Genomic DNA, 20124 nt, shown 5'->3' on the forward strand with positions numbered 1-20124 from the left:
TAACCGTCGGTTGTTTCGATTGGCCGATGAGGCCGATCGGCTCGATCATGGGGGGACTCCTTCCCCTTTGAACCAACTGAATAATCGGCGATTTTTTTTAGGAGGTAGAAAGATAAAATTGTCCTTCATTAACCCCTTAAAGGCTAAAGCAACCCTTACCTCTTATTTCCCCCCGACCTAATTTCCCCCTAACTTTCCTGCTTTCTGCCTCTCTCTAACTCCCTCCCTAACCCCCCGAAACTAACAGCTAGCTAGCCATCCTAAAAAACAGACTGAACTGATAGAACCGAGATTCTAAAAATCGATCTAAATCGACTTTACATTCTATGCAGTTCGATCGGTTATAATGTTGAAATTTTTTTTATCGGTTTTACCAAAAACCGAATCGAAACCGACTGAACCGAGCTATGCACACTCCTAATCACCAGACAATTGCAGATTAGCCGTTAAAATGGAAAAACAAAACATTACTCTTACTGTTATATGTGGAATTGTTAGAACACAAGATTGCAAAATAAAGAATAATAGAATGTCTTCGATATGTTTATTAGTAATTATTACTTTTAAGATTTTATTTTTCTTTATTATTAATATACAAAAAAATTACAGGGGATAAATTATGAAAATATAATAAAATTCTTAATTGATTATATTTTTTTATTAACTGAATTAATTTTTGGAATATTTGAGATATATGACAAAATTGTTAAATTTTTATAGATTTTTCAATAGGAAAACAGTATAGAAAATATTTGAAGAAATATTAGAAAAAAAAATATGGATGTTGTCTTCTTATCCTTTTGAACAAAGAGTCCTAATATAAAAACAATTAAATATCTATTTTCTACAGCTGTCCCTGTCCAAACATATTTGTCTATTAGTAGAGACAAATCTATTGACACAATTAATAATTACTTAATAATTATTTAATTAAAGAATTATATTTAAATTAAAAAAATTTATTTATTTTTTACATAACATGTCCGAAAACAACCTATTTTCATCCTTATACAAGATACTCTCAGTTTATCATTCTCCCGAAAAAAAAAAAAAAGGTCTAAAAGAAGAGTATATAGTGCTGTAATTCCAAGTTTACAATCTTGAACTAAATTTATTATTTAATCAATTACAATTGTACCAAGCGTCTAGTGTCTTTATTAAATAATAATATATTAATTTAATTAAATTACAAAATCAGTCAAAATTTGAAAAATCTAATCATGTTTCACTTTGCATCTTAACCCACTTCAATCCAATAACTAAAAATTCATACTTCTCTTTATTTAAAAAAACAGCCTTTTATTTATTTATTCTAATGTAATTTACACTTGTGATTGATAAAAATGTCTAATAAAAATTACTGAGAAGGATAAATAAAAATCTAAGACAATGATTTATTTAAGTCATACATATGTAATCAAAAACTTGTTAACAGAGAAATAAAGACTATAACCCTTCATTTGAAGAAAAGAACTTAACATTCGAACATGCAGAATCGGAAAATTACACTAACTGAATGCTGAAATTAGGTGTAGCAGGTGCAATTATTCCTGGATTACCGCTAATGGTATTGGGGACTAAACTAATGCAAGGATTTGCAAATAAAGTGCTGCTAGTTTTCATTTTCTATGTGATGAACAAGCCTCTCGACCACTTGACTCATGGTGGGCCTTGCATCTCTGTCTTCCTGGACGCAATGAAAGGCCACTTCAACCAGAGTTTCCATCTTTTGCTCATCATAATTGCCTTCCAACATGGGGTCTAGAATTTCTGCTATCCACGATTCCATTGAATTTGATCCTTTCTTCTTTTCCTTGACCCAAGTTACTGACCTGTATTCCAACTCCCCTTCAGCAATACTATCTACGAACTGGATCCCTTTTGTTGGGCTCATTCCAGTCACCATTTCCAACACGACGACGCCGTAGCTGTAAACATCTACTTTGGATGTACTGGGACGATTGAAAGCCCACTCGGGACCCATGTATCTTTGAGAAGCTAGAATTGTAGAGCTTACCTCTGTCAAGGAGCTTAGATAGGCCGAAATCCGACACCTTGGGTTGGTAGCCGGAGTCCAGAAGTATGTTTTGGGGCTTTACATCACAATGCAAGACCCACTCCAAGCACTCATCATGTAGGTAAGCTAGGCCTTTTGCAGTGCCCAAGGCGATATCATACCTCTTTTGCCAGTCAAGTTCATGGGAAGAGATGTTTTCTGCTAAGGATCCATGCTCCATGTACTCATAAACTAGGAGCCTGTGCTTTTTCTCTGCGCATAATCCCCACATTTCAATCAAGTTCATGTGATTAAGCTTCCCCGATGGTGTTTACTTCTGCAAGGAACTCAGCTTCTCCTTGATGTGCTTCATTCAGTCGCTTGACTGCTGCAACTCTACAATCAGGTAGCATGCCTTTATACACAATACCTCCTCCTCCTCTTCCAGTTTCTTCATTGAAGTTTTTTGCGTTGCCTCTTTTGGCTTGTCAAATGTGAATCTCTTGAACCCACCTGCTGCGAGAAGGTAGCCTTCTTTAGCTACAATATTCTTCTCTTGACTGGCGCTAGTTAACCACCAAACCAAGATGGAAATAAGCTCAACTCCTCCCAATGCACTCGCAAACCAGAGCATGAACTTCACTATCCCATTTTCTTGGCTCTTAGCATAACTTCTTTCCAGCATAATAGTACCATTTTTGGGGCAATCTAAACTGATTTCCTTGAAAGGCATTTTGTTGTTGTACGAGGTATATGCTTTGGGCAGCTTTATATAGATATCTCCATTGAAGCCTGGTGTTTGCTGCCCATTACGCAATTGCGCCTTAGGGAAACAATCATAGAAACCATTACCATTGAAATTATATTGAAAACCTTTACAGTTGACCGTCTGCAAGCATGCAGCTTCACACTCCTTTAAGGTTTTATTGTTAAAAATTGCAATATCATAGCCATAAATTTCAGCATTACGAAGATGTATAAAACTAAACTCACTAGCATTGAGGGAAACGTCGAATTCTGGTTCGCAACCGTAAGACCAATCAGTTTGGTTCTTCACCCTGTATCCTTCAGGGCAAGAGCATTTCCTCCCAGTACACGGAGCGTAGCCACAGAGACTGTTTTCCCCACAAAGGCCATGAATCGTGCATGGCTGACTTATAGCTTGCCATGAAACAACCCATGTTTCATCCCTTTCTTCGCTGCTGTACAATCGAAGGTTACCATCAACATCAATGGTCAATCTTCTCTGGATCCAACTTGCACCATAATCCGCAGACCTAAAAATTAAGTCATCACTTGAACTAAAATTGCCAAAAGGAATCGATCATCGCATTTCTCCTACTGTTGTATGTGGATCTTCCTGCTTCCCAGCTAACAAGCCACGAACCAGGCCAATAAACGCTTGAAATCTCACTACTATCAAAAAGGAGACGGAGAACATTATCATCATCGAAAAACAGCTTATAGAAACCAGAGGAATAGTTGCCTTTTCTTCTTTTGGAGACGAGTGCTGTGTATCTGGTGAGTGATTGTAGAGGAAGAAGGGTATCTGTAGGAGAATCAAAGCTCTGCCATAAAGTAGTACCCTGGGAATTACTCAGAAGAAGATTACCGTAGTCATTGACCTGCAACTGCACCGTGGACAGCGAAGCAGTGCCTGTGGCCCAAACATTGAACTGAGCAGCATCAGTTACGATTACATTGCCGGTTCCTAACAACGACAGCTTTGAGCGCCTTCCGTTAACTGGTTGGTCACGATTGGCCATCCAAACGACGGTGCAATTGTGAACGACGCAAGTTGGTTTGCTGAACCATACTGCAAAAGCATAAGCATTGTCGCCGACAGGGAAAAAGCCAGCTGAGAGAGTGCCATTTGGTGACACTAAAATATCTCTGGGATTCTCCACGGAAAGAGATGATCCTTCACTCAATTTTTGATATGTTGCAGATGACAAAGGAGGTAATAACATCAAAGATAAAACAAGTGAAAAACATAGGGAACTTATGTGGAGCTTCATGGTGAAAGGTAATGCAGGAGACGGTTAGGTTTTGCCATTAAGCAGCTTACGGAGACCCGGGTGTCCGGATCTTCAGCAAAAATACTCATTACATTCAACTTTGAGACACACTTGACAATCTCGAAGAAACCAGAGTTGGTCATTTCTTTTCTTTCAACCGGTCTTTAAGGAAAAGATACTGTACAAAAGTATTCTCACGCCACGCTTAAAATAAACAGATTAAAGTGTGAATGGAATAAATTGAGGGAAAAATGCAGTCCAGTGCTACAGTTTTAGTTGCTATAAGGCTATACTTACAGGAGAAGATATGTAGTATGTTTCTAGATTTCACTTGATTTGATACTAGTTTATTGAACTAAACAATGAAACGCGAAATTAGCTTCAATAGTCCGTCAGACAATTTAGCACGGCCAACATACTTCTTCCACATTCTCTACACAACTTAATCGACAGGACAAGCAAATGAGCTTTAACTATGGAATCTCGTACAACTTTATAGATACAAATTGTTCTTAAAGGCAATACAAACATCTCAATTTTCAAAAAAAATTTTCTAGCCTACATAAGAGGGTAGATTTAATAGTAGGAAGGATCTACCAACCACTCTTTGGTGTATGTACAAAGGGTTGGCAAACAGGTCCGAAATTAATTATCTTGTTTATTGGTGCTCGTCTCAACATCTTCTGCAACATGGTAAGTAGAAAGAAACAATGTATTCTGATTCTTCTGCAGGAACCTGCAATGAGAAGACATCTTGATCTGTCAGCAGAGTTTGATAATAAGAAAATGTCATCATTTGAAAGGAAGATTAAAGGATCAAGTGGGTTATGCAAGAATTGTGTGCCTCAAAGGAAATACTTAGGGGTAAAGATCCCTATAAATGTAGATGAAATGACAATTTCCAAACTAGACTTGGTCTTGTAGTTCAAAGATAGCAAACAACATCGACTTTTGACATCATTGACTTGAGTTGGAACTTGGAATAATAGATTTCTTAGCAATTGGTCTAAAGGAAAGCAACCCAGGGCTTGACCCCAATAGCGGGTGGACTTCCCGCCGTGAAAGAAAAAGGAAAGAGACGCATGACAGAACTCCAGTTCTTTGAAGAGTTAAATAACCAGAATAAAGGTAGAGTTCACACTTGAGAAAGTCGACTAATTTTTGCTGCAACTCCAACAATGTCTCCGCTTCAATGTCTGCACGCACCAATAATTCAGGCAACTTGACTGCAAATACCAGACAGTAAATTAGCAGAATCAACTTCGTAATACGAAGCCTTTTGCATGACGAAACTCTTTACAGTTTCGGGAGTAGCATTATAATAAAAGATTTACTGAAAATACCAGGCATAAGCCGCAATAATTGCAATGCACATGCACGCCATAATTAGACATGCCAACAGATGGAAAGATGAGCCCAGAACAGTTTGTCACAGGCAAGATTTATTAGCACATAACCATGTGTACAACATTATAACATACATAGAACCCCACAAAAAGGTTATAGCACCGCATTATACTCAGATGAATGGTTAATTTGCTTGCAAGGAAACTAAATATAGTGGAGGATATTTTGTAAGCAGTACAAGTATTCGACCTTTTCAACAAAAGATGCATACAATCCTCAAAATGTGATAAATTATTTGGTATATTCTCTAATATCATCTGAAAAATGCCAGTCTGTAAGAATTGTCTGGTTTACTCTTCCAAGCTTCAGCTCAAACTACAAAGAATCGTCAGAGAAGGGAAAGATTTCTAAATTAGCAAGTACAATTCCTGTCTATATGTACTATTAAAGTGCATGATGTTTCTTTGTGCAAGTTAGTCACTCTTCTAACAGAGAAAGATGAACATACCAAAGAGACGCAGCAGATGTTCGGCACCGTATACTGTGGATGGACAGATGTCCTCTGTAACGGTATCGTCATATTGTTGACGCTCACTTTTGTACAAAAGCATCACGGGCAATGCTTTGTTAAAGTAAACACGTATCCCTTTAAAAATTTCTCGAACTGAATCTGTTACGCTACATGCATTACTTTTTTCATGTTAACAATTAGAAAACTAAAAATATCCAGCCACGAAAATAGAAATTAATACTCAACAAAATTAAATTAATTTATCAAAATTCAAAGGCATTAATTATGAGTAAAGATAGGATGCACTTCACTCATAACTCAGAAGGTATTCTCATTCCCAAATCCCAAGTCCCATCCTACCCTTTTTTTTTTCTCTCATTTCAACAACTTTTCCCAACTTCCACTTGGATAATTCTGCACTATCCTTTTACGGTCCAGGCCAAAAAGGCTAAAAGTGTAAAACTAGCAATCTAATAAATGGCATGAATAAATCCAAGTATTTTGCAATAATAAGCCTGCTCAGATTGCTTTCCTAGTACGTTTTATCATAACGGTATTTCAAGGTGAATGCCAATAATGCCACGCAGATTTTTTGGACCATCCAGGTCATGAAACAGTTACTTGATGATATGTGGTGCACAAGGGTGCTTCAATTTTTCTCTAAAGCATGGCTCAAACCTAACTAAAACAGCATTTAAATTAATGAAAGATTGTGTTAACAGCATATCAAGAAAGTCAAACACTAGAACAGATTTTGTTGAAAAAATACGAAGAAACAAAATTTTCAAAATCATTGCACATTAGAAATTTGGGTGAACGGTGCAAAAATAGATAATTTCAAACTATTACATGCAGTTAATAACCTTAAAATTTTGTAAGAAGGTAGATGAATGACTTTTTTTTTTAGTAATAATAAAAGACATCCCTTTCCAAAGAATAAATCACAATATATTTTTTAGTAAATAAACAGTTTTCCATCTAGCTGACCATTACAGGAGCTGGCTGGGTTGTAGTAACATGAATGCTGCACGTCAAGATAAAAAGATGACAACAGGGCAGGGCAAGAACTTACGTGCCATCTTTCTTAGATCTGTAATCAAGATACATCTTCAATAGGTCTTCCACGTTTGGAATACGTGGAAGTTTAACAAGCTGCAACAGAAGATATCAGTCAACATTTGATGATCAGTTATAATTAACACTGCAAAAGCAAGGCTCAAAATGGAAACAAAAGGAATAATGCAGAAAAATCCAAACTATGAGGATATAGATACCTTTCCCAAATGAGTAATAAATTCACAATCATTAACTAGTTGCTTCTTCAGGGTTAGTGGAAGTTGAATGCTCGCAATCTTTTCTGAAGGTACAGCACTCTTCTCCTAAAAGTTGAAAATCAACGGTAAGTTTTGTTCTTTTTTTTTTCTTTCGCTTTCGATAACTAAAAATCAACAGACTAAGTTGAACAAGAAACCTCTTCAATGAAAGTTCAAAATTCTAACTGTTTGTCATCCTGTCAAGGATGTCTTTAGTTTATTTTGCTACTAACATATTTTCACAACGAATATCAATTAACAAAATTTCAACCAAATGAATCAACAGACAAAGCATAGGAGCATGCCAAGGCAATTATATACAGACACATGGGATGTTCACAAGCTCTTCTGAAGGTTCAGCACTCCTCTCCTAAAAATTGACAATCAAAAAACTAAGATTTTATTTTTCTTTTACCTTGTTGATAAATGAAAATCAACAGAGGAAGTTCAACAAGAGACATCCACAATAAAGCTCATAATTCTAACCGCTAGCATGTACTGTCAAGAATGTTGCTAGCTTACTTTGCTACTAATATTTTCCCTACAAATATTAATTAACGAAGTTTCCAACCAAATGAAATTTCCTTCTTGATAAATAAAAACCTACAGACTAAGTTGAACATGAAACCTCCACAATGATAGTTCAAAATTCTAACTATTTGAGCATACTGTCAAGGATGTCATTAGCTTGTTTTGCTAATAACATATTTTCCAAAGAATATCAATTTGCGAAATTCCAATCAAATGGATCAACAGACACGGCATAGAAGAAACAAGGGAAGGAATTCATACAGAGACACATGGGAATACCTTGCTGATAGAATCGTTCTTTCGCTTTTTGCCCCTACAACCTGCAAAGACCAAGATGTCTTAAAACCCCTGGAAAAAGATTAATGAGACAGTTTATTTCATTTGAACATACAAAAAAATTAGAATTAACCTTTGGGGTGTTTCAGTTTAAAATGAAACACACGCCCAGCTCCTCTCTTTGACGTATGAAATTCAGCCTTCTTTTCTTCCGCCAGTTTCTTGTTAAGCGCCTCCTGTTTCTGTCGATTTTCTTCTGTGAATTTCATTAACCTATCCACAGCTACCCATTCATCCCAGCTGTAAAAGGAAACAAATCTCAACAATTTAAATTAAAATAAAAAAATATATATCGTAATTTCACCAGAGAAGAAAATGCACTTACTTTTTATTCCACCCCTGCAAAACAAACAAATAAATAACCACATTATCAATTTTAAGTGAAAAAGGTGAAATGAAATGAAGATTTAAAATTTTTTATACTTACAAGATAATGAACGAAATAATGCCAGCCGTTGCTCCGGTTATCAAATTTTAAGACCTGCCAAGTCAAGCGATGAGTAAAGTGTAAACTTTTAATCGGGGAAAGGAAGCGAAAGGAAGAGAAAGGAAATAAGTTATTTTTTACTTTGGCTTCGTAAATGCGGAGGTTATGGTAAGCGAGGACTTTTTCGCCTTCTCTGAAAGGGCCGGTATCATAGCGCTTACGGAATTCCTCATCAGTTTCGGTTTCGGAGTCGGTGTCGGAATCGGTGTCGGTCCTGGTGGCGGTGTCGTTGTCGGATTCGGTGGCGGAATCGTCGTCGTCGTTCAAGGCAGTGTTTGAGCTTCCCATTTTGGGGGTGGGGAAGGGAGGGATTTCGGTGTGGGGCTTTTAATTATCGGGTTCTTGGCCGTTATGGGTGGTTCCTTTTATCCTTTCTGTTCGGTTTTTAACCGTGAATTCTTATTTCCGGTGAGGATAGAATAAATTCAAATTGGGGAAATTTTCTACTTTTCTTGGGCAGTTTTACTGTATAAAATTCTTCCTTGGCCTATGTAAATTGTAAGGCTGTGAGGTAAAAACACGTGGCGCTTAAGAGTTACGAGATAATTTGGTGTCCGTCTGTGGCAAATCTAAATTTGGGCTTTTAGGCCCAAAACAACTCCCACTGGGCTTTGATCATTAACCCCTTACGCCCCCTTTAATTGTCTCAATTACATAACAAATTAAATGCTACTTACTAATATTTTAAGTGACAAATTAAAGAATTTATGTATATTTTTTGACAAAGTAAACAATTCTACAGCCTAACCAACTAACTAACTAATAGCAAATATCAAGAATATTCGGTTCTCCCCATAAAATTCAAGAATGTTTTGATCCTGAGTAGGCTCTGGTTCAAACTTTAAACAATTATGATCACGATTAGGGCCATACGCAAAAGACAATAGCTAACTTACATGAGTGGTACAGGTTGGGTTTCCCGATGTCTTTTTCTGGTATGCACTTTGACTGAACAATACTGAAGCAGCTACCAAGCATAGTTATGGTCCACAGTCCACACCTGCTCGGAAGCAGTCTGACTCTCTCTGCTTAGATTCACCCGTACTTCGGCAAACCTGCATGATTTTTTGCTCTTTCATCAGTGGCAAAAATTAAACATCTAAAGTGTCGAACGTTGAATAAGCCGCATGTTCATAGATTAATTGAGGTACATGCAGGCATTTGTATATTTTAGGTGGCTTAGTATCTTGGTAGATTGGAAACATATGTATTGGGCAATTGATGACAAATTCCCGAATGACATTATATGAAAAAGTCAACCTCACGTGCACAGTGCAGAAAGGTAATAATTCATTGTGCCTCGGCCACTGTAATTTTCCGCATGCATAGTTCCTTTGGAAGATATCACTGCACGGCAAAATGTCTCTCTTTTCTCTCTCACAGCGACGGAGTTTGGAAAGTAAAAAAAAAAAAAAAGAAAAGTTTACACCACGAATAAAATTAATAATTGAACGAAGGAGATCAAAACTGTCGTACAGATCTCAGAACCACAAAAAATTAGAAATGGCGGACTCGCCATCGACTTATTAACCCTACAAAGAATGACTACTAGTTGCCTGCAACACACCTAAACATACTGAAGACATTACAAAAGAATGACCACAATAGCAATAATAGCTAACAAAATTGAACAAAACAAATAAAGAATCACTACAAAATAATGAATTTGTTTTATTGGAGACGCCAAAGAATCATTAGAGCGGTTGCAGGCTTTGCATAAGAGACGCTAGCTTAATGTCCCTCGCCACCGGAACTTGGACCTGAGTTGGTGACAGCATTAGTAAATGCATGACCTTTTCCTCCTGGACTTGGACCTCCGGTCTTGATTCCTTCAAGGTTCAAACCGTCCAAGAAAACTTCGATCTCCTTGCTTATAGAGCTGCCTGCGCCTGGCTCTGAATCATTGAGAGGACGAGCCTCAGAAGTGAAAAGCAACGATGATAGAAGAAGAACGAGGACAAAGAAGAAACACTTGACGTTTCCCGCCATCGGGATTTGGGATTGGGTAGCAATGGCTTTGGTTGTTAATTTGTTTATCTTAGCTAGGAGAGCTAAAACTTGTTGATGGGAAATTCTGTGTTATCTGTTTGATACAAAAAGGCCCATACTGATACCTATATATAGTAATTCATGTAGCTTGCAACAGTGCTGCTAAAACTGATGAAAGCCCCTGAGAGTCTGAGATCTTAGTTTGACGGTACGAAAAGGGTAGTGGCCCATTCAAACACGTGAGAGCTTCCAGGGTTTGCCGCCATGTTTCCCTTATTGTGCAAGGAATGAGGTCATAAATCAATGGTTTCAATTCATCAATAGCCCCGTAAAAGTTTAGGAACATTGATCTCATTGTTTACTAATTAATTAGGTCATTAGACTTGCGTGGAAATTACGAGGAAATGTTACCTTTCTTTCCACTGAGAGCTTTTGCGAATTACCGCCCGCCTATGGCCTGCGTAATTGCCTGCGTAACGCAACATTCTTCCCAAAAAACCCGGTGCGGGACCAGAGTCCACAAATAATAAGCAGAAAATGCACAAGTGAATGAGCTATAAGCTAGCATCACCAGACAGATGTAACAGGCCCGGTAAAAAGAAATGAATTAACGTATAAAATATAAGTTGATGTAGCAATGGAATCCGAGTCATGACTCATGAAGAGAAGCTTCATGATCACTTGATCATTGAAATAAAGTTTCAGCACATGGGATGTTATTCAAGTAATCAGTGCTGCACTGTCTTTTTTTCCTTTCATTTTCACAGGTACGTTCACATCATACAGTTATCAGATTTAGCCTGCAGGAAATTATAAATTTTAAGAGTTGAAAATCAATGAAAGGGTGAAATGAAAAAAAAAAAATGAGAGTGAGATAAAAAGAGTGCTAAGTATGAATTGTTGGCTTTGACAGGGTCTCTGCTTTTCGAAAATATATGCAAGTCAATACGAACAGGTAAACTTGCAGCCATGGCCACTCACCAGTTGGATGGTTCCACAATCTTACTTCTCAGGAATTAATTGACATGTGGGAGACGAACATTGAACTCTCCCTTGCAGTCCACCAAAGAAGTAAAGCAGAGAGGAAACGCCCCGGAGGAAGCATTCCAACTAATACTGTTGACAACCAAGACTCCTTGGTCATTTTGACGAGGCCTGATTGGGTCTGTAATGCATAAGAGATTACTTAATTTTATTGAGGGAACATGCTAAGGAATTAAGCTTTGTCGGCCGCACTGAAATACAAAAGCATTGCTAATGAAGTAGACAATATTGTTTACTTCTCTCCATTCTCCGAACGAATTTTTTCCCAGATTAAATAGCATTAGTGCATTCCTAATATTGATTGTGGTTAGGTATAAGGTGAAGTTGAAATATCTAACAAAATTGAGAGAAAGTCATAAAAATGTCAAAGTGTTTACGTTAGATCTCCAAAGTTTGGTTATTTATCACTGGTTAATTTCGTAGAAGGCACCAAAAGGAAGAAAAATTAGAATTAAGGAAAAGGAAAAATGACTTTCATATATTGTATTTTTCCCCTGTTCATTGTCGCATGATCTCATACCGCCGATGTAATAATTAACACAATGCTTTGATTCAAACACCACACACACAATACTTTTGAAATGTTCATCTGGTGGTCTCAAACAATCTGGAAATTAATTTTTTTTTTGGTTAGCAACAGGAAATTAGACTTTGACAAACCATCTTCTAAGTTCTAATACGCACGTGTTTATCCTTTGGATCCTGCAAAGAAATTTCATTTCAATGGTTGGAGTTGTTTGGAAATCATAGCAAAAATGAAATCAATATGTAACTAGTGACATAAGAACTTGCCAAATGTTCCTTTTCCTGCAGCCTCCACCACTCCCCTCGAAAAAGTTAAGTTTTAAAGTTCCTGGTTTCAGCACAGAATGGAAAAGTTGGTCAAATTAAAACTATAACGTGCACAATTTCATATTGAAAAAATCAGTGATTAAGAATTTGTGAGAAGTTATTACAGTATATACGTAGATACTTAAATTTATATAAACAAAATATTCTTTTTTTGTAAATAAAATCGAAATATTCCATGTATGGCTACTTCTGAAAGCCTTTATGTGGAAGAACTGGAAAAGAAATACCATGAACCAAAATCCCATCCTACAATCACTTCGTGGATACTAATTTTCATGTTGCCATGCAACAGCATCACTAAAAACATGAGAAATTCTCAAGCCTGAAATTGGTTTAAAAACTTTTTCCGTAATTTTTCCTCTTCATTTTTCTCACCAACCAAAACTTTTACTACATATTATACAAAGATCCCTATATAAATTCAAGCTCCACCCATGACATTCAGGGTGTAAGTTAAAACAATCGCTGGTGCGCTGCCACCAATTGCCAAGAAATAAATTTCAATTTTTTAATTAACTTAATTTTGTTAATGTTGTTTTTGGAATTGAAGGTTCACTTTCAGAAGGTTTGTCTTTCTAACTAAAAGGTACAAGGTGAACGCCGTTACATTTTTACTATGAAAAAATTAGGGCGAAGGGGGTCGTGCATCCCGACACAGGACCAGATATTAGCGCCACGCCACACCATAAAGCCCGCGTACCATTGGCCAAGAAATAAACAATTAGTTAAAGGCTGAAAGCCTTTTAAGTTCATTCTTTAACCGGATGGATGGGCTGGCCAACTAACGCGAGCCCCGGTTCAGTCAGCGGGCGTCAAGTTTTATTACCCCCTTTTTTTTTTTTTTCAATTCTCATAATTGTAGTAATAACGGTAAGACTAAAACAAGCACAGGTTACCTAAACTCAATGCTTGTTCACGTTATTGCCTTCTTATAAGTTGGGCTGTAGGTGGTGAATAAGATTTCTTTGCATCCATCTCTTTGTTCTTTCTTGTTCTGTACATACATTTTTGTCACGTGTAGTTGAATACGAGTTGTGTTAACTGTATTAACATTAATGAAATAGTAATATTAATTCTGTTAACGATAATAACCCAATACAGGTTGGTTTCTTGAATATGTAATAGTAATCTATGTACGAGGCAAGAACGTAACATTAACATGAGTCTGGGTAGGGAGCGGGCACAACTCGCAGGGCAGAACAATTCTATTCCGTAGGTTGTAACGAAACTGAATTCAAACTGGTAAGTGTTCAATTGGATTTAAGTATTTTTCTTGAATGTAGACTTGCTTTTAATTAACCAGACGTTAAGCTTGAAATTAAATGGGCTCGTTATAAGATCATATTGGCCTAATAAATTGGAATTGAGCTTAACTGGATTTCATGATTAGTATGCGAAACTTGCACCAATCATGGTCAAGCTTATTTAAAACTTATCAAGCCAAGCTTAAACATCTATATAAAACTTAAATCAATATCAAATGCAAACTTGCTTTCACAAAATCAACCCAAGCTCAACGACCGTAGGTTAAGCTCAGCTTCACTATAGTCCTTCATAAGAATGGAACAGAGGAATAAATGATGCCAGCCAATTTCCCCCTTCGCTCTATCCGATATCCAGTGTTGTCTTTTTCAAAGATGATTACAAAACTAGTATTAAACTTGCGAAACAAGTTCAGTTGGCTGAAGTCAAATCCACATGCCTCCACTTGATAGCTAGAACTTAAGGGCTGAGCTTGCTTGAAGCATTAAATCACATTACTCATTCCAACTACGCAGGAGAAAATGACAAAAACACCGGTCCCATTCCTATACCGGCAATTCGGCTATCAAAGATAGGAACTCCTCCTCACATGCAACCCCGCTAGTAGTGACAATTTGGCAGTTTAACAAGTAACTAAACCCAGTTCTTTTCCCTGACATGCAGGCAAAACCAAGCTGAAAGCCTGAAACTAGTTCCCAGAGACCAGAGGAAATAAATTGTGATCGGGGATGTAAAATCCCTCCTTAATTATTAGCCAAGAAACCGACTGGGGCTTGATGCTAAGGTAAGATACTAATAAATTGGCAGATAAAAGTTTGCAGAACCAGACATTCATAAAAACTACCACTTGACCCCTTGTTTGGTTCTGCCTATCTGGACTTATCCTCCCAAACCGAATCCAATCAATACCCTCCATTTGCCACTGTCACCAAACCACACCGACCCCCCCTCTAGTCGTGGGCATCCGTTTCCAATTTCCGACCAAAAATATGTTGCAAGAATACTTTCAAAACGGCAGCATTCAATCTTAAATGATAATTTTCCAAATCAAATAATCATAAATTTAAGGAACAATTGTTTCATTTGATAAAATTCGCACAGAATTACAGACCTAGTTCACAAAACCCCAGCTTAAGTACAAAATTTCCCAAAATAAAAAAAAAAAGAGAAAAGAAAAGAAAAATCCCAAGCCAAATTAAAGGAGACAATACAAGAACCCAAAATAAAACAAAACCCGAAAGTAGAAATACAGTGATATACTTATATTTGATACATTTATTTATAATGTTATATATAGTAAGCAATTAATTAGAATTATTTGCCTCTGTTAGTGAAATTCATCTTCTCATAATACTGAATAGAGAGAAGAGACAGACAAAGATGAACCTCATCTTTTCCCCACCGAGCAGGTGGCTTGGAGTTAATCATCCTGGAGATCGGCGCCCAAGACGAAGCTGAAGCAGCTTGTGGCTTGGAAAGCGGCCAAAGGTAAAGCGAATGGAGCCGGCGGAAGCCACCAAGAGGTAACACCACAGATCTAAGCTGTTGGGTTCCGCAGCCGATGTTCGCCCAGTGCCTGGTACAGATCAGCTCCCAAAGCCGCTCGTCTTTGGCAGTTTGGCGCCAAAGCCTGCTGACACACGAGGCCATAGCTAAAGTCCTCGCGTCCACGTGTTTCAAAACCTCGTACAACAGATTTTCATCTAAATTCATCAACCCCCTTTCTTCTTGAGCTTCTTCTTTTAATTTCTTCATTTTCTGGTCGGCCCCGGGGACCTGATAATCTGGGGCACTCCGCTTCATTGACAAAAGCTGAAGCCTTGATTTTGGGTGATTTCCTTTCTTTCTCTTGTTGAGGTTGAATTTGAGAATGGGAAATTACGAGGGGGATGGGGGTGGGTGAGGGTAATGGGAGCTGGTTTTGATGGGTATCGAAGAAGACAAGAGGATAAATAAATGTTGAGGGGTTCGATTCCCCTGTTTTCTTTTTACTGTTATTTTCTTCGTAATGAATTGACAAGTTTCTCTAGTGTTTTGGTTTTATTATTATTTTTTGCCATTTTGGTGTATTTTGTCTTTTCCAGTCAAAACTTGTGCTTTTTAAATCTTCAGCTGGCTTGTATGGTGTCTTGCTTACGTTTGTTTTTCACATTGTTTTGCCTTGTTTTTGTTCAAGGAAAAATTAAAAGCTATCCTTACAAGTTCTTTGGATTCAAATGGATCTTGAATTTTCTCCCCGAGGAATGATAAACTTTAAATTGGATAATTCTGGTTTCTTGCATTAGAAAAGTTAACAGTTCAATTTGGACTATTTGGACTATTTGAGTTTAATTTTTTAATCAAAGATGATATGTTGATTTTTTATTAACTTCGTTGTACTTTGAAAAAAAGGAAAAGTTAGTATTAGAGATCATGATATTTTCATTTTCTAATCTGATACTATAAATTAATAGAATCAAATCACATATATGGATCTACAGCACTTACGGTATAATTAATAAAGTCACATCTCATTGCTCAAATCAGTGTTGGTCAGTCTGTCAATTTTCTATATGTCGTTGTTTAAAATCCCAGTAGAGATTAGGAACAAATTGGAGAGACTTCAGCGAAGCTTTCTGGGGAGACTTTGATGAAAAAAGAAAAGTTCATTATGTCAATTGGGAGAAGGTGTGCAATTATCGGGAGTGGGGAGGGATAGGAATTACTGATTTAGAAACCAAGAATAGAGCCCTGTTAAACAAATGGATTTGGCGTTATGGAAGAGAGAGAGAGAGCATGTGGAGAGAAGTTATTGTCAATAAGACCAAGAGTGATCCTATCTGTCTCATGCCAAATACAAAACTGAGTAGGAATTTTTCTACAATATGGAAGAATATCATTTGCCCCCTTTCCCTGACTAACAAGTATTTTTTGCAGGTGAATTCTAATATTGGTTTAGTTGTTGGAAATGGTGAAAATATCTATTTTTGGACTGATGAATGGATTGGAACTGGAACTTTGGCACAAATGTTCCCAAGATATTCGCACTAGCAAACAATAAAAATGGGAGGATTGCAGAGTACGGGCAGGTGGAGGAGAATGTGTGGAGATGGGAATTTCTTTGAGAAGAAATCTCTTTGACTGGGAAGTAACTCAATGGGATCGACTCGAAACCCTTCTCATTGATGTCCAGATTAGCAAACACTAAAAGATGATATGGTGTGGAAGGTGAGGCCAATGGTCTGTACACTTCAAAATATTTTTGCAAAAAATTGATGGAGCCCACTGACATGAGAGACAAGATATGGAAGAATATTGGGCCAGCCTTGCACCACATAGAATTGAGGTGTTTGTGTGGCAATTGCTTCATGGAAAAGTTGGAGTGAAGGAAGAACTGGTAAGTAGGGGACTGATTCAGGATAATCAAAGTACTTGTGCTTTGTGTAATAAAGAAAGTGAATTTGTCAATCACTTGTTTATTTTCTGCTCTGAAACATGGAAGGTGTGGGTTAGGTGGTGTGAATTATTTGGTTATCAGTGGAGTGTTCCCGGTAATGTTAAATTGTTTTTTGATTCTTGGAATAACTGTTATCCGGGAAAGGCAGATGAGAGGATATGCCGAATGAGCTATTTTACGGTTGTTTGGACAATTTGGAAATGTCGGAATGATGTTGTTTTCAATGGTAAAGATTGGATAGTACACAATGTTGGGAGATCTCAAAGATAAGAGTGGCCTCTTGGGCTAATGAGTATCCTTCTATTTTGACTACTTTCATGTTTCCTGAAGTTGGATGTGGTGGAAAAGAAAAAAAAGAGAGAAAAGTGCTACATGGGAAAAACCAAAGCTAGGGCAACTGAAGTTTAATGTGGACGGAGCGGCTCAAGTGTCCGGGACCTGCTGGAATTGGGGGTATTTTGAGGAATGAGAAGGGAGAGGCGTTAATTACCTTCTCCAAACTAATTGGTATTGCCAACTCTACTACTGCGGAAGTTCTTGCTGTGAAGGAGGCTTTCTTGATCTTCTCAGCATCGAGATGGAAAGATAACCATTCCTTGTTGATTGAAAGTGACGCGTGCAATATTGTTAAATGGATTAAAGATCTTGCGAGTGCGCCTTGGAGACTGAGATTTTGGATGAATCAGATTGAAAGGTTTAAGAAATTATGTACAGAATGGGAAATGAGACATTCACTGAGAGAGGCTAACCAAGAAGCCGATTCACTTGCCAAAGCTGCCATCCTCTTCAAAGTGAATATTGGAAGGTACTAAATTCTTTTGTAATCTTGATTGTGGAAGTGAGGTTCAACTATGGCTAACCCTCGGTTTCGTTTTGATTGAGACTTTTTTTTTTTGTTTTAAGGGTGAAGAATGTTGTGATTTTCTTTGGGATTGCTTTTGTTCTTTTGGGTTGGTGATGTGTACAGTGGACGTTTTTCTTTGATCTTTTGAGGAGATTTTGAAACATATATCAGATAAAATGGACTGATATATGAACCAAGGTTTTCTGCTTTAATGTGTAAGAAGGACGGGGTTCATGTCCCTGCACTATGAATAAACTTGATACCTTTGCTATTTAAAAAAAAATTAATAAAGTCACATGGATTAAAACTTAGGGGAAAAAAATAACTGTTTATGGTATACTCTTATATTGGTTTTGAATTTGGGTTCTCGTGAATATAGATCTGACAAATTATGTCCTGTCAATTTTTTTTTTATAAATAGAAATAAAAAGGTTCCTCACTTCAGAGTTAGTTATAGACAAAATTACATTGTAAATTGCAATTTATTTATTCCAAATGATCAATCAAATCCTAGTACCAATGATAGCAGCACCGGAAGGTTGAGACTCAAAAGTTTGTAATAATCAATTAAAATTATTTTTTTACAGTCAAATATTTGATTTAGTGCATGACATTTTAATTTAAAAAGTATAAGTTTCCCCATTAAGAGGATGAATTGGAATCTCCCTTTGTTTAAAAAAAATTATTTTTTAATGCAAAAAAAATTACCACTTTAATCTGCGGAAATTTAATTATTTAAAACATGGGCAACGACAACTAAATCAGACAACAATTATAGGCCCATGTTGGAGAGCGGCATAAACTCGTGGTCTATTATGTAACGTTCGGTCACAATCCATTTGACAAGGTCGGAACTCGGACACCCAAATATTTTGACTTAAAAGAACCAAATTAAGAGGAAATAGTAAAACCAAACACTGGCTTTTAACACAGAAACTGGTAAAAGCAAAATGCAAATGGGCGATGGCATACGAGAGACAAAGTCATCTTAAAGAAAAAAGGTAAGAACAAAAAGCCAGGTAGGGTAAAGTGAAAGCAAGTTACGTGGTTGGGAGCTATCAATAAAACGTTGTTTTGTTGCCAAGATTCCGAGCATAATATTTTGAGGAAATCCCCCGTGAAAGCGATGTTTCTGTCCGTATCTGACTCTCCGTTATATCCAACCGGATCTTCATCCGGTCTAAATCTTTTTCTGTTTCGATCAGCTAATGAAGAAGACATGGGGGTGGGGTGTTGCCTGATGTCATTAGAGATTGACTTATCTCTATATATTTATTAAGGAAAAGCTTTGTATAAACAAAGGCTGACTAATCTCTAATTTAGTGTCAGAAAGAAAGTGAAAAGAGGAAAATCCATTATAAGTGGCTGGGAGTCTGTGACTAAGATGTCCCACGCCCTGGCAATCGGCAGAGATTATAAATTTGCAATGATTTTTTTTGGAGGATTAGAATGAATATTCAGACAACGAATCCAAATTAAGGTGTAGTTTATTGGCAGAGCTGATTTTGCCTGAGTGATGGATAAAAGAATTTTATTTGTTAGTGTGACCGGTAGGAATTTGATACTGACAGGACGGTATGATTAGGCTATGGCAGATCATCGCTCGCGCTTCCGGATCACCTATGTCCAGAGTAAGGCCTAGGCCAAGGTTCAGATTATTAGATGCAGCCCAACTTTAAGCCTGGCCTAACCAATGAAAGTTGAGTCCAAATCTTAGTCTTATGTAATTGGGCTATATACTGGGGCGAGCCTGGTACTTTAGTTTACTGATCATTTGTCAAATTACTTCAGAATTCAGACCACTCTACCACGGTTTGATATTGGTTAATTCACCAGTTTGGTCTCGAAGATACTTTGATTGATGCAGTGTTGGTTGCCTTCTGTCAGACTTCCACATTTCCTCTTGCGTAATATTCTTTCCACACGTTTGGAAAAGTTTCTCTTGCAACGGTTAATAACACACTACACTTTATTCGGGAAACTCAAATTAGTCCAACAACATTTTAAAACTAAATCATAATGTCTTCAAAAATTTAAACTCAAATTATTAGTAATGATTTACTTAAATTCTTATATAAGTCTTAATAATTGTATTTATATATAAATATTTATAATCATATTTATATCTATCAATATACATCACAACAGTCACAATTA

General features: G+C 37.0%; 3 protein-coding genes and 1 pseudogene across 4 annotated transcripts; 1 reads left to right on the forward strand and 3 right to left on the reverse strand.

The window, feature by feature from the left end:
- Positions 1-1612: 1612 nt before the first annotated feature.
- LOC110416128 (putative receptor protein kinase ZmPK1) lies at positions 1613-3966 on the reverse strand (annotated as a pseudogene).
- A 516-nt stretch (positions 3967-4482) lies between these two features.
- LOC110416133 (protein MRG1-like) lies at positions 4483-8972 on the reverse strand. 2 transcript variants are annotated; one of them, XM_021427984.2, is made up of 10 exons: positions 8621-8972; positions 8480-8533; positions 8378-8391; positions 8126-8292; positions 7996-8036; positions 7147-7251; positions 6945-7024; positions 5870-6051; positions 5156-5240; positions 4483-4750 (listed from the first exon to the last, which is right to left on the reverse strand). In XM_021427984.2, exons 1-10 carry the CDS (start codon positions 8825-8827, stop codon positions 4660-4662), a joined length of 1026 nt encoding a protein of 341 aa, XP_021283659.1. In that variant the 5' UTR covers positions 8828-8972; the 3' UTR covers positions 4483-4659. The 2 variants fall into 2 exon arrangements, with proteins under 2 accessions (XP_021283659.1, XP_021283660.1); XM_021427985.2 differs by having other exon boundaries at positions 5870-6039; positions 8621-8968.
- Positions 8973-14749: 5777 nt separating this feature from the next.
- On the reverse strand, positions 14750-15676 carry SLY1 (F-box family protein). The gene has a single exon (XM_021427988.2). It carries the CDS (start codon positions 15488-15490, stop codon positions 15002-15004), a length of 489 nt encoding a protein of 162 aa, XP_021283663.1. The 5' UTR covers positions 15491-15676; the 3' UTR covers positions 14750-15001.
- Positions 15677-17530: 1854 nt separating this feature from the next.
- On the forward strand, positions 17531-18081 carry LOC149527190 (uncharacterized). The gene is made up of 2 exons (XM_089783557.1): positions 17531-17928; positions 18027-18081. Exons 1-2 carry the CDS (start codon positions 17531-17533, stop codon positions 18079-18081), a joined length of 453 nt encoding a protein of 150 aa, XP_089639683.1.
- Positions 18082-20124: the final 2043 nt, after the last annotated feature.

This window comes from Theobroma umbraticum, unplaced genomic scaffold, assembly GCF_002168275.2.
Source record: "Theobroma umbraticum cultivar Fairchild unplaced genomic scaffold, ASM216827v3 scaffold_51.0, whole genome shotgun sequence".
Taxonomy (NCBI): domain Eukaryota; kingdom Viridiplantae; phylum Streptophyta; class Magnoliopsida; order Malvales; family Malvaceae; genus Theobroma; species Theobroma umbraticum.